General features: G+C 40.3%; 2 protein-coding genes across 5 annotated transcripts in view; one reads left to right on the forward strand and one right to left on the reverse strand.

Moving 5' to 3' along the window:
• The window catches only part of LOC129771816 (glucosylceramide transporter ABCA12), a 142,600-nt gene that overhangs the window by 46,932 nt on the left and 80,118 nt on the right, over positions 1–15,550 (forward strand). The window lies entirely within an intron of this gene.
• LOC129766204 (uncharacterized) lies at positions 6,545–11,920 on the reverse strand. Its single transcript, XM_055766715.1, has one exon. The coding sequence runs from the start codon at positions 11,918–11,920 to the stop codon at positions 6,545–6,547; it is 5,376 nt and encodes a 1,791-aa protein (XP_055622690.1).

Raw genomic sequence — 15,550 nt, forward strand, 5'->3', positions numbered from 1 at the left:
CGAACAGTACCGCTACATTTTAAAATGCACTTCTTCAGACTTTTGTCAGTTTCGTACCACTGTGGACCGGTGGTCCTGAATCGATCACCCCTTTGGATCTCGGGAATAGCACTACCTACCGATTTTTTAGGCCGAGATCTTTTCGCAAAATTCGCCACAACGACGTCACAAAGATGCCCAACGCTTGAGAACGACGTGTGAGAGACTGATTTGGGTCTTCCTCAATTGATGCGCTAGCGGCAGCAATATTCTCGACACTACGGTTACTTATTTGTCTCACTGGCACGGGAACATTTTGTACTGTGCTTGTGAATTCAAATTTTTCCACTAGACGCTGAATTGTTGATCTGGCAGGACGATTATGACGACCATAAATTGGACGTAGCGCTTTAAAATTGCGGCCTTTGACTCCGAATTTCGGTAGTAAATTTTAATAATCACGACCCGTTGTTGGATCGTATATCTTTCCATCATGAAATGGCAAACCTTACTGAAGAGAAATGTCAAGAGAGCTGGAAAAACATGGCGTTGTTTGCTGTCTCTATCGGTCTACTTTCGTAGCATCCCTATTGAAACATCCTTTAGTATGCGATCTTAATTTAGAAATACTATGTATAAGCATCATCAAATGCAAGAGTGATTCGAGGCTTGCAAATGGTCATGTACATTCACAGAAAATGTAGTATTTGTAAAAAGAAAATGTAATATTTTGTAGAAAATAAATAAGGAATGCAGATCGAGCTCACATATTTTAAAACAGGTCTGATTCTTATTTCTATAGAATGCAAATATACTGAATGACTAAATGGGAGAGCGCAGATCGCTTATGCCAATCTACCAATCAGATCGCGGTAGTAACAATTTTTCGATTGTTCGATAGTTAGTTTCATAAATAATACAATTTTCTCTACTGTGATAGATTGATGGAGACTGCCCAAATCTATTGGAGCAAAAATCTCGTCAATCCTTTAGGAAATGACTGAGCTCTCTAAATTGGACAATTTTCACGAGGCTACTTATTTTCAGTTATTCGTTTTGCAACGCAATATGTTCGAGAAAGACATAATCTTACGTCGAAAAACAAGGTCCTGCAATCTTTCATAATATCGCAGTGTTTTTTTTATAAAGCAGCATAAGATATAAATATAGAAATAGAGTTCTGTCTTTCTGTCTGTCTGTCTGTCTGATTCTTGTAAAAAAATGTGTGTGAGGATTTTTGGGATCGAGAAAGATTTTTATTATGGTTCACGACTCCGCCCCCCTCTCTAAAGGGGGCTGCCATAAAAATGAAACACCAATTTCTAAAAACTTTCAGTGTTTCATGGCTTTAGACCAGAAGGCGCTATATTTTTTATATAAATCATATTATATATGTATATTTTTCTTGAAAGCTGAGATTTTTTACATAACATATCTCGAAAATACGAAAAGACGAAAATAAAATACTTTTTTTTGTGAGTGCAATATTTTTCAATAAAAGGCTCATTGGGTTCAATTTGATATGTCGATCATCTAAATCGGTTTAGTGGTTCAAAAGTTATAGAAAGTTATAGAATATTAGAAAAGTCATTTTTGAGAAATAATAGAAAAAAAATATTTTTCGCACCACCCCAAAATGGAAATGGGCACCCTATGAAAAAAAATAAATAAAAAAGACGGGTCTAATGTTTGCGATAAAGAACAAAACTACCACTTTTGACTAATATCTGAGAACTACGGTTTGTAATCACAAATGATACAAATGGCACAAATGGCACAAATGGCACAGTTATTTTTGAAAAATGCAAATCCAAAATGGCGCCATATATATTTTTTTCGAAACCCCATCAATATGGCTATCAATTGAAAGGGCTTGGTTAATAGAACACAGTTATTTATAGAATATGCAAATCCAAAATGGCCGCCATCACAAAATAGCACCATATATGCTTTTTCTAAAGCTCATAAATATGGGTATCAAATGAAAGGGCTTGACTAGTAGAACACAGTTATATATGAAAAAATGCGAATAAAAAAAATGGCCGCCACCACAAAATGGCGCCATATATTTTTTTCAAAACCCCATTAATATGAGTATCAAATTGACTAGCAGTTATTTATAATAAATGAAAATTCAAAATGACCAACACCACAAAATGGCGCCATAAATATATTTTTTAAAATCCCATCAATATGAGTATCAAGTGAAAGTCGTCGAATATACAGTATATACAGACAGTGGAACACCTCCGACGTCGAGTTTTTCTTAACAGAGGTAACCTGGCGCCAATAATATTGCAACACAACAACGCTCGTTCACACACTTCGCGTACAACTGAGACTCTGAAAACCCTGAAGTTTGAAGTAATTTCACCAAAATGTGTAATGCTTAAAGGGTGACTATGTCGAAAAATAATACATGTTTTGAAGGTTAAGATTTGTTTTTCACCCAACCTTGCTATTTGTTTTTGTTCGTTTTCTACGAGCGTGTATGTGCATTATTTACCAGCCTACACCCCTATGTTATTGAAAAATCCTTCTGCGCATATGGTCGAACATCAATAATGACGGAGTTATTATGAAACTATATATAAAAAGTTTTCCTAACTCTATGGTTAGTAACAGTTCGGCTGAAAAGATCATAAGGTTGAAGTCTAGAAGGAGCCTCTTGCAAAAATCTACTTTACTATCACAAAGCATCATCTTTCAATGGGTACGCGTCAAAATTTGACAGTAATCGGTCGATTGGTTCGTGAGTTACAGCATTGAGAGTGAAGCAACTTTTGTTATTGTGAAAAAAATGGAAAAATCCGAATTTCGTGTGTAATTGCATTAATTGTCTCCGTAGCCACTTGGTTACGCGTTCGCTTACCAAGCGATCGATCGTGAGTTCAAACTCAGAGCCCTCAATTGACCATCTTTGTGTTGTTATAGAATAACTACGTCCACGCAACCATCATCAGCGATGGAAATCGATCCACGGTCGAAATAAGATCGATTCATCCATACAACTGCTCTGCTCTGCAAGAAACATCGGGCTGCTGTTCTATAAATAACCCAACAATGATCAATACCAACTGTCTCCGCTGTCAGGTCTGCTGAACAATGGAAGAACAGATAGAATACCCTTACGCCTAAATGGCTACTACTGTGTAATTTACCATAATGTAATGGAACAGAAAACTTAACGCCTAAATAGCTACTGTGTAGTTTACAATTTATAGAAACATAAACATATGTACATGTACACACTTAAAACCCGGCTCTGTTACAGCTAAAATGCTAATGAGCCTAATAAATAAATAAATGGGATAAAAAAAGTGTTCGGGTATTTTGTTTATTTTAACATTATATTTGTAGATGTATTTATTATCTTGACATTATATTTGTAGATGTATTTATCATTTTTGGAGTTTACAAATAATGATTATTACGCTGTTGACAGCTGGATACCTTACTGGTGGTTTCGGTTCTGAAGCAACGGGGTGCCGCAGAACGATGAATATTTTGAAACTTTAGGACATTACCTAAAGCATTACATAGGGGTTTTTAAAAATTTCGAAAATTGCCAAAATGGCGACCATTTTTGCTAAAAATGAATTATTCTTCATGCTAAATCGCAGTTTATAAGCTCATAAAAAATCGAAAAAATGAGATATTAAAGCGGCTATGTAAGGATTTAGATAATTCATTTTCACATGCTGATAAAAAAAAACTCAGCCAAATTGGTCGAGTAGATTCAGAGATATCGATACCACCAGCTGAAAAAACATGGTTTCGAGAAAAACACGTTCAAAAATTCGCACAGTAATACTTAATATCGCTTGAGGTGGCCTCATACTTTCGGCCTTAACTTTCCAACGAAATCAAATATCGAACAATTCTTCCAGGACAACATTTCTGAGGACATAAGCTTCCCAAAAATGTAAAAAAAAATCGATTTTTTCGAGGGTCACCCCTTAAAGTATGGATGTCCACTGTGCCATGTCCCGTGCCATGGCACGCCATTTCTGTGCCATTTTTGTTTGGCACGGCACGGCCCCTGTGCCAAATCGCACGCACTCTAACGGTTTGGCATGATTTCGAAAAATCACATCTAAAAAACGAAAAAATGGCATCTCTGATATCGATTATGTCAAAATTCCACAGCTTTCCCGAAAAAATATAAAAAAATATAGCGCCCTCTAGTCCAAAGCCACGAAAACAATAAAAAACGACTACAATCAATAATTACTAAAATAAAATTAATTTTTTTCGCAAGTTTTCGCAATATTTTTTGATAAAAGGCTAGGTCATTACCTTCAATTTCGATAATCTAAATCGGTTCATTGATTCTTGGGAAAAAGTGGAAACAATTGATTTTCCGGACCACCTTAAAAACGGAAATCGGTACCCTATTAAAAAAAGGAAAAAATAATATGGGTCTAATGTTTGGCGATGAAAAACTAAATTACCACTTTTGACGAAAATCTGAGAATCACTATATCAGTCTGGCATGGAAAGGTTTTATAAACAATTCCTGGTGAAAATTCAAGCAAAATCTTCAAAAATCACGATTTTGACCCCACTCCACAAAGTCACTTAAATTTCACTTTAACGTTGAAAGATAATATTTTTTGTGAAGTAAGTCATATTTGAAATATAAAAAATAAAATATTTTTTTCAAACTGTATTTAATCGAGTCCAAAATTGTATATAATCGAATCACATATAATCGAGTCTGTATATAATCGAGTCCGACCTGTACTTCTTTTATAGTAAAAGGAAATTTTAAAGGGTCAATCAATGAATAGTTCTGCGATTAGACTCATGAACGTTCGCTTAGTAAGGAAACGTAAATTTTTGAAGATATTGATAGCAAAAAATTAATTTGGGGCAAGACGAAGTTTGCCGGGTCAGTTAGTAAGCTATGAAAATAGTTTCGTCTACCCCAAACATGGAAAATCTGGTGATTATCACACTCAGCTAATGGATCTCAAGCATTAGAAAGTGGTAAATCAAAGCGTATTTGGATTCAAGAACCAGAAACCAGGACTCGAGGCAGATCTGTGCAATTTTATTGGACCTCATGTCGGTATTAGGGAAAATACTGAAGCAAGACTATATACCCCCGACGAACATACCGATCCCAGCAAAGTGGGAGCTATGTATATTACTGTGTCCCAACGATTACCGGCATTCCAAAAAACTTTTTTTTCATGTATTTCTAAACAAAGAATCACTCATTTTTTCCACAACTAAACCATGAATAGAATGATAGTCTTTCTGAAACAACATCATTCTGTTAGCCTCCTGCTAGACATATCTAATAACACTTGTACTTAAATATTGACAATGCTTTTTTTCCAAAGTGTGTTGGATACTTTTGTATGCCTATCAAAGTGATGTTTTCGATTACGTTATTAAAATAGCCTTTTGGAAGATAATGCAATGTGAGAAAAACATCTATTGTATAATCCAACTCTTAACAGTTTTGTCACGGATGTTCATTGTGCTTTGAAAAACTTCGGCTAACATCTACAGATTGTGTGAAAGACCGAAGCAATTGCTTTACCGTAAAAGCAAGTGGAACATCATCTACAGTATTCCAATCGCTATACGATAGCCTAAAGTTTCACCTCAACCAGAAGTTATTTGTTATTCTTCACGCATTCCAGCCAGTGAACGTGACAATTTATGGTAAAATTAATCAAACAATGTTATCAACCAAAACGGACCACCGACAATTGGATCTACCAATAGCGGGCACAGCACTCGACAACAACAACAACAACAACAGTGACAGGGCTAGGCCTCATTTCGCTCCGGACCCAACGATATACGAGCCCATCAGTATGCCTCGTTCCGCTCGTTTCGACTGCCGGTAGCGAATTGGAGCCAACCGTAACTCTAGCCGATCAGTTCCGCATATTCTGTTCGGGTTTAACTTTCGTGTGCATCCCAAACCACATAGATAAGCGTGATGACGAATGACGGGGCCCCGGGAAATGTGGCAGGCAGTGATGTGTGGGCTCACGTCTCTGGGTGACAACTAGTGTAACTCCAATGGATTAGTTTACGGCTGTTCCGGTTGACGAAAAATTAGCGAAGCGTGCAATCGAGCTATTTTTGCTCGTGTGCAATCTGCTGAAAGACCATGACTGGGGTCGATCAGCAGTATGCTAATCCGTTATAGATCTGATTGTCATTTTATTGTTCTGTAAGTGACTGTTCGAGACGACACTAAGTATAATTCGCGAATTGCGATGTACGAGAGGAGATTAATTCGAAAAACGACGAAATTTTAATTTCTTCCAATAATGGAAAAATAAGCCGAACGAGATCGAGATGAAAGACGATGCTGATGCTTCGAGATCTTTATTGACACTGATTGTAATTACATCTGTGTGGTGACCAGCCGATTTAAACAATAGACATGAAATATTTTGTTCTGATGGCATATCTGGCTTATGTATTCGATAGGGTTCAACAACAAATTAATTGGCTTTAAATTGTATTTTACATGCCGGCCACCTTGAAAGTCATTTCAACATTATTCATTTTACAATTCAAATATATTTTTTTTTTATACGGTTTGTGCTGGAGGTTCGGTCGTTGATTGTGGACGCTCGGCTACGGTGACAGCATCCACTTCCACTGGTAGTCGACAGATTTTGGTTATCGGACGCTTTATTAATTTTCCGCTGGGTATCCTGAGGGTGGCAACCCGCACGAGTCCATCCTCTCCTGGGTGAACATCCGTAACCCTCCCCATGGACCATTTCCCTATTGGTTTATTATCATCCCGTATAAGCACGATTGATCCAATGAGGAGGTTTTGGTTGACTGTTGTCCACCTGTAGCGAGTCTGCAACGTGGACAAGTATTCGTCCTGCCAACGTCTCCAAAAGTGCTGAGTTAAAAGCTGCATCTTCTGCCACATATCAAGCCGAGACGTCGGTATCTCCGAGAGGTCAGGTTCTGGTAATGTCAGAATCGGACGGCCAATCAAAAAATGACCTGGCGTTAAGGCCTGTAGATCGCTTGGGTCAGACGAGAGGGGAGTTATTGGCCGAGAGTTTAAAACGCCTTCGATTTGAGCCAACACTGTGGAAACGGCTTCAGCTGAGAGTAGACTATTCCCCACTATTCTGCGGAGGTGGTGTTTGAAAGACTTCACGCACGCCTCCCACAGGCCACCGAACGTTGGGGCATGTGGCGGGATGAAGTGAAACTCGATCTTGAGTGTGCTGGCTTCGTTGTGTACTGCTTCCTTGTGTTTCTGTGAAAGAAACTGTTGGCGTAGCTCTTTTAGCTCACGTTGCGCTGCTGTGAAATTAGTGGCGTTATCACAGTACACGGTAGTTGGCACCCCGCGTCGGGCTATGAACCGGCGAAGTGCGGCGATGAAAGCAGCTGAAGTTAAGTCGGTTACTAGTTCGAGATGTGATGCCTTCACCACCAGGCAAACAAACACCGCTACGTAAGCCTTAATAGGTGCTCCTTTCCGTGTGTTTGGTCGTAGGTAAATGGGTCCGGCGTAATCTATTCCTACAAACTGGAATGGATATGCTGGTGAAACTCTTTCCGGTGGGAGTTGACCCATAAGTTGCTCAATGGTTCGAGGCTTTGCCTTTGCACATGTCACGCAATTGTGGACGGTCTTTCTGGCCAGATTTCGACCTCCTAACGGCCAAAATTCGTGACGAATGGTCGACAGGAGCAGTTGTGATCCTCCGTGCAGCGTTTGTTGGTGTATTGTGTCTGCAATTAAAGAAGTTAACGGATTTTTATCCGGTAACACGAAAGGAAACTTCCTGTCAGGCGAAATCTTGGCAAAATGTAACCGGCCACCAACTTGAATGAGGCCATTCTGTAGCATGGGGTGGAGGTAACGTAGACGCGATGAACGAGATACAGATCTTCCCGCAGCGAGAGCGCTTATTTCTGCAGAAAAATGCTGTTCCTGGACTAGTCGTATCAGTGACAACAATGTTTGTCTTATTTCTAGCTTCGTGAGTGGACCCAGACGACGTACATTGCCAGAACCACTGTTGTGTGCAAAACGACGACAGAGAGATGCTATGCGGAGTAATTTTGTCAATGAGGAATATTGTTCAATTAACTCAGACGGTGAACACGATGAATGGAGTGATATTTTGCGAGATTCCAAAAATTGATCTGCAACTTGCTGGGAAGGACGAATGTTATCAGGCCAAAGGTGGTTGGTTGTAGCTAACCATTCCGGCCCATTCCACCACAACGAGCTGTCCATTAGATCCTTTGAGATCATCCCTCTCGAAAGCAGATCGGCGGGATTTTCCAAACTGGGAACGTGTCTCCAAACTACATTGGGTGTAAGTCGTTGTATTTCGGCGACTCTGTTCGCGACAAAGGTCTGCCAAGTTGACGGTGTCGCCGCTAGCCAGTGTAAGACTATAGTAGAGTCGGTCCACAGAAATATCTCTTGGACGCGACCAATGCTATCCAAAACGGTATTGGTTAGTTGCGAAAGCAAAAGAGCTGCGCACAGCTCTAGTCGAGCGATCGACTTCACTTCTAGGGGAGCGACACGAGATTTGGTGGCGATCAGGCGAACAGTACAATATTCGTCAGGAGCAATAGATCGTACGTATATGCATGCTCCGTAGGCCTGCATGGAAGCATCGCAGAATCCGTGCATCTGCAATGCACTATTTTTGCAGAGGGACAATACAAATCGTGGAATGCGTATGTTTCTGATTTGGGCTACTTGTACTTGATATTCTTCCCACATTTGACGAATGACAGGGGGCAAGGTACTGTCCCATGGAATTTGTTCCTTCCATACGAGCTGCATTGTGATTTTTGCAGTCACAACGAGAGGACCCAACAATCCAAGTGGGTCAAATAGCCTCGACATCCGCGACAACATAATTCGTTTTGTATATCTTTCAATAGGTGACCAATCAGGAACATTATAACTGATAAAGTCTGATGCTGGTTCCCACAGCAATCCCAAGGTTTTGATTGAGGAACCAGATTCAAACTCGAGAATGGTTTTTGACTCCCTCAGATGCTCTGGGATCATGTTGAGGACATCCTGGGAGTTTGACGAAAATTTACGTAGCTGAAATCCAGCCGAGTCTAACATGGAAACGAGTTGCGAGCATGTTTCTTTCAGCTTGTTGAGATCTTCGCAGCCAGTAAGAAGATCGTCCATGTAAAAATCACTGCGGATTACAGGTGCAGCGAGCGGGAACTTAACCTTCTCATCCTCGGCTAACTGCTTCAACACGCGTGTTGCGAGGAACGATGCACTGTTGGTGCCATAAGTAACCGTCTGTAACTGGAATATTTTGAGCGTTGTGTTTTTATCATCTCGCCAATAAATCCGCTGTAGTGGCTGATCGGTAGGATGTACCATTATTTGGCGGTACATTTTGGCGATATCGGCGGTTACCACGTACGCATGCATGCAGAATCGCATTACTAGAGCGATGAGCGATTGTTGTATTGTGGGTCCGGTCAATAACACATCGTTGAGCGACATTCCGGATTGCGATTTGCATGACGCGTCGAAAACAGTACGAAGCTTCGTCGTCGAACTTTCGGGGCGTAACACCGCGTGGTGGGGTAAAAAATATTGAGGCGACTGATCATTTTCCGCCGATATTTCCCGCATGTGGCCCATCGATATATATTCATGAATGAACTCGTGATACATGGTTTTGAGTTCAAGATTTGCTTCCAATTTCCGCTCAAGTGCAAGGAAACGACGTTGAGCGTTATACTTATTGTCCCGCAACTGGGAAATTAATTCGAGTCTTTTCGGTAACTTGACAACATATCTTCCGCGATCGTCACGGGTTGTATTTTGCTTGAAATGATTTTCACATTCCTGCTCCGACGGTGACCAATTGTCTACTGAGGAGCACGATTCCATCTCCCAAAATTTTGTTACTAGCCTTTCCAGGCTATCAAGCCGACTAATATGATACGAATGATCCGAGATTGGGTTGATGTCTTCTTTACATTTGCCGAAGACCACCCATCCAAAAAGGGTTTTCTGGAGAACGGGATTATTATTTTCTAGGTTGATTTTTCCATATCGCAGTATTTCCGCGAAGCATTCGTTTCCGATGATAGCATCGATTGGACCCGGTATATTGAACGTAGGATCAGCCAAATAGACATAATTTGGAATGTTCCAATCGATACAGGATACGGTCTTATGTGGCAAGGCTCTAGTGATCGCTGGCAGAACAAGGAAAGCTAATTTCTTTCTGTAGGGGGCTACACGAGATGAGACGACGGCGACAGACGAACGTTCAACCTTTGCGATACTTGATCCAATTCCAGCTACATCTACACGAGAGACGACGGTATCGAGACTAAGTTTTTGACGGAGCGATTCACTGATAAAATTACATTGTGATCCACAATCGAGGAGTATTCTAACAGGATGTATTTTTCCACTCATATCCTCAAAGTTGACGAGTGCAGTCCACAGAAGAACCAAATCGCTGCCGCAATTCGAATGTGCTGCTAGAGATTCCGACAGATTTGATGAGACTCCAATATCATTCCCAGAATTTGCAAAATGAGCGGTTTGGTTTACGGTGGGACAAAGAGCTGATTGTCGCACTTGGGTGGATGGTAATACAGGTGGGGGACCAGGTTGGTTAAGATTGGCTACGATTGGCAGATGTGATGTCTGTTGATCTGTATGAGACGACTCGAGAGGAGGTAAGTGTAGCAGCGTATGATGTTTGCGTTCACATTTTCGACAGTTCGATGACGGGCAATTCATACAAATGTGCGACGAAGTTCTGAGACAATTCAAACATAGGCGATGACCTTTTGCGAAATCCAACCGTTCACGAGGCGACAACCTACGAAATTTCGGACAATTGGCGAGATAATGATTTTGACCACAGCTGTGGCATGATGGTGAGGACGACGACGAGAATTCAGCGGCGTGATAAACTGACGACTTCATTTTTGTTTTTGTTTCCACAGTACGATAAGACGTTTGCTGTGAAATTTGTGAAACAGGCGAAAGCGATTGTAAAACTCGAGCATAATCCTGTAAAAATTGAATCATGCACACATACGATGGCATCCCGTCATTTATCGCGCCATCTTCCCTAGCGGTATCTCTCGAGGCATGATGTTCCCATTCTCTTAGCGTTCGGTTATCTAGACGTAAACTCAACTGATACACTAAGATTGAGCTCCAACGATCCGCAGGCTCACCAAGTCTTTTTAGAATGGAGATGTTTCGTTCAAAACTGTCAACTAACTCCAGAAGCGACTCTGGAGATTCACGTCGCATTGCAGGAGTGTCGAAAAGTGCCTTTATGTGACACTTGATCAAGAGACGTTTGTTATTATAACGGTTAACTAACGTTTTCCATGCCAGGGGATAATTTTCCGATGAGACAGCGAGAGGATCAATCAATCGGAGTGCCTCACCTTTCAGTGTACTTTTGAGGTACTGAAATTTTTGCACTGCGCTTAATTGTGCACATGAGTTTACCGCCGCATCAAAGGAGTCATGAAACGACTTCCAATCAGCTAGTTTGCCGCTGAATTCTGGTAATTTTAGCTCGGGATACTTCACATGATTGATCTGGGTTACGGTTTGATTTGATCGTGATTGGTTCGTAGCTGGTTGTTTCGGTAAGACATTGGTTAGGATTGATTTGCATCGATAAAATCGTTCCTCCGCATCATCCAACAGACCCTCATACTCCTTCTTCGACACTGGAGAGAGAAGTTGCAACTTCAAAACCGTCTCGCCATAATGCTCGAACAATTCATCAAGCCTAGCCAACCTTACCGAAACCTGCCCCGAATCTTTCTCCGCATCGAACCTTTTTGTGAACTCTTCTATTCTTCTCATTGATCTTGTTATATTATCTACACGCGCTTGCATCGCGGTGATATCATCGGATATTTTCTGTTCGATTTGCGACATTTCGACAAATTCGGAGAAAGATTCGTTCGTGTTATTCGAATTATAGTATGGAACGAACCCACCTGATGTTTGAGAGCGCTGTTAAAACATCCACCAACCGACTCAAATTGCCAATGGCGTCGATGATGCTGCACGGCAACACGTGCTTCGTGAACTGGAAATCTGAAATCCACTAAATTCCTCGTTTTCTTTCGTAATTCCGTTTCTTATTTCCAGTGGGAAAACTATTAATCACTCTCGATTTAGTTCCGGACGACAAATTGCGAGATGATATTTCGCGACACAATGGATTCTCAAACAATTGTTCACGGGATAGTAGATCACCCAACAATGAAATGGCGAAACAATATAGTTCACTGACCAATCCTTCGCGAAACAATAGATCACCAACAATGGCTCGCGAGGTAACCGATCGCGAAACAATAGATCGATAACCACGTGGATCCACAATGTCCAAGAATGTTGGAAATTTCACTGAGAATTTTTGATTTAGCACTCCTACGAACACTTGATGCAATCGGCACACAATTCGCTTTGTCAATTGGCGCTCAACAAGCGAGAAATTCTTCAGTTTCGGAGCCACGTGTTCTTTTCACCACAATGTTCGCTCACTAAAATGTGATAACCGCGTCCAACCGAAATCCGGTTCGAAGGACCATGTTCGAGACGACACTAAGTATAATTCGCGAATTGCGATGTACGAGAGGAGATTAATTCGAAAAACGACGAAATTTTAATTTCTTCCAATAATGGAAAAATAAGCCGAACGAGATCGAGATGAAAGACGATGCTGATGCTTCGAGATCTTTATTGACACTGATTGTAATTACATCTGTGTGGTGACCAGCCGATTTAAACAATAGACATGAAATATTTTGTTCTGATGGCATATCTGGCTTATGTATTCGATAGGGTTCAACAACAAATTAATTGGCTTTAAATTGTATTTTACAGTGACTGACCAGTAAAACGGTTAGATTCGCTAGCAGGATTGTATCAATTACAATTATAGTAAACTGTCGTAAGTAAACAAAACCGCGATATGAATAATTATACGATTTGTCAGCGAAAAACTTCCGAACTAGGTCAAATCAGTCGTCTACATTGACCTGCACTAAAACACGTTTTTGCGAGAAGCTCATACCACTTAGGCGATACCTGTCGGTGTTTTACCTCCACTTATTAGATTGAGAACGTTGCGCACCGCATATAAAACGTGATAAACATTCATCACCTATTCAATATTCAATAATCTGTTGTCGTGTACAGGGTAAAAATTGACATCTACCCACTGGAGATGTAACAGGGCAATTACAAAATGAGAAAAACGCATTCGCAACAGTCTCACGGAAAAATACGGGAGGTAAACAATCACACCTGGGAGTCGATATGGCGTAGTGGTAACATCCATGCCTCTCACGCTAAAGGTCACGAGTTCAATTCTCACTCCCTACATTCTTCAAAAAATGGAAGTAAAAAGTGACGAACCAGCCAAATGAGTTGAAAATCACTATAATACAGATATAAAAAAAAAAAAAAAAAAAACAATCACACCTAACGCTTCTAGCTTTTGCGTGTTGCATCGCTCTCAAATGCAAATTTCCATCCGTGTTCGATCTTCGTCATTGCACGATCGACTGTTTTGTGCCTGGGACATTCCCAGGTATGTGAAAAAGGTACACATTTGAATAAAATGTTATCAAGTAATGGAGGCAGAGTTCAGGAAAAGTGATCGTCCAGAAAAAAGGGCTTAACCCGCCTGGGAAATATTGTTTGGCTAACAATCGCGCGAGAAGCTCTAAACGGATGCTCATTAGTGATGGAATGATTCTTATCGACGGTTTCGTTTAATAGCATAACAGCCGCACGTCAGCTATGAAATGGGAAATCATTGATATTGTTTTCGATCAATGTTTTTTGAGATAATGTAATATATCATGTGGGCGCCATCCTAAAGTAGAAAAAAAATATCTTTTGATGAAACTGGTACAAGCGGCAAGAAAAGCCGATGCACCGATGCATAATGGCCTTTACTCTGCACGGAGAATGACGTGAGATGGCTCGAGTCACAGTTTTCCGAAGGCGAATGGTGTGACTATAATCATTGGATGAATTTTGAAGTCGTGTCATCTTCTGCTTTCGACTTGGGTATAAAATAGTAGCTAGAAAATAAGGTCACTTTCAGATGGAAACGATAAACTTTGTTATCTCACGCCCCTCGCGATACAGAATAAGGGGTAATGTATCTCAGTAATGATTGAAGAAGGTTTAGAACAACATGTTTTTAGCATTCAAAGAACATTCACCAATAATTGATCTCTTAAGATTTTTTTTCCTTATTTTTTTTTATTTGGCCCACGAGGATGAGGAGCCATCACCTAGCAGTACACTTTTAAACCTTAGCCCAAATAGATTATAATTAATATATACCTAAGTCTAATTAGCCCATAACTACTGAACAATATTTCATAAAACAAAAAATTTACTCCTTCGTTTTCTCGTCGATATTATTCTTATCTGGTGACGACACCGGTCACGTGCTTACAGACACCAGGGGAAGGGAAGGAATGTTAGTATGATATTCGCAGCCAGAAGGGTCGCCGCTATAGTGTGATACCTTTACGATTATCATAAAAGATATACTTATTAGAATGGGTAAGAAGAATCAGGATTCACTGTGGTGAGCGATGTGATTAGGGATTTATCCATTTTTTGACGTAGGACTACGTCTTTCATTTCTATACCGGGGTGTAAAATCAAAGTTTCGAAAACAAAAGCGTTACGCCGGAGACTTCCAGTATCCAGTATCAAGGAAAATGTGGTAATATCTAATCGATACTGAAAATAATCTGCTAGTTCCTCTGGGAATTTAAAATTACATTCATGTGAAAGAGTTTATTTTAATGTTTTCTATCCATGTAACACAGTGACCAAATACATTTGGTTTTGTGATTTTTCAATCAATCGCAATTAACAGGATAGCTTGTGAAGATTATTCTTTCCCATCAGTAGAATATTTCCGTATCAAATAAATGATCTCTAAATCAACGATAGTCCTACGTCACCCTTGCGCTTATATCATAGATATAACCCACTTCCTGTTTTTTCTTTGCATCGAACCATGGATAACAGCTATAACAACCATCCTCCTTAGGGGCTTAGGACCCTCTGCTCTGATTCACAATAGTTTCAGGTTCTTTTTCGGGCATACCACTATAGAAATCCGTCATTGACAGGCGGAATTTTGGCTAAGCGATGCATACTAAACAATAACATTAGCACTTAGGATATCATGAACTAGCATGCGTGAGTGTATCCCTCGAGCTTCCTCATCGGTGACCAGTTTGATTCGTTCATTGGAAAAAAATCACTACAGGCTCAAACAACGTGTTCGATAATGAACCAGGCTTTCGTCGAAATAGAGTAGAGATAGATATAGAGATAATAGAGTATAGCCATCTTCCAATATCATTTCTGTTCCATTGATTGTGACTGCTGTCGTGTAATGAAAAATAATTCGCGATACGCTATTTTCCTTTAAAAAAATGTTCCTTGTATACTAACCATCATTACGACTGATCCCGTTTTCTCATTACCAGGAATAGGGCAATGGGAAGCAATCCAAATAAA

This window comes from Toxorhynchites rutilus, chromosome 2, assembly GCF_029784135.1.
Source record: "Toxorhynchites rutilus septentrionalis strain SRP chromosome 2, ASM2978413v1, whole genome shotgun sequence".
Lineage (NCBI taxonomy): Eukaryota > Metazoa > Arthropoda > Insecta > Diptera > Culicidae > Toxorhynchites > Toxorhynchites rutilus.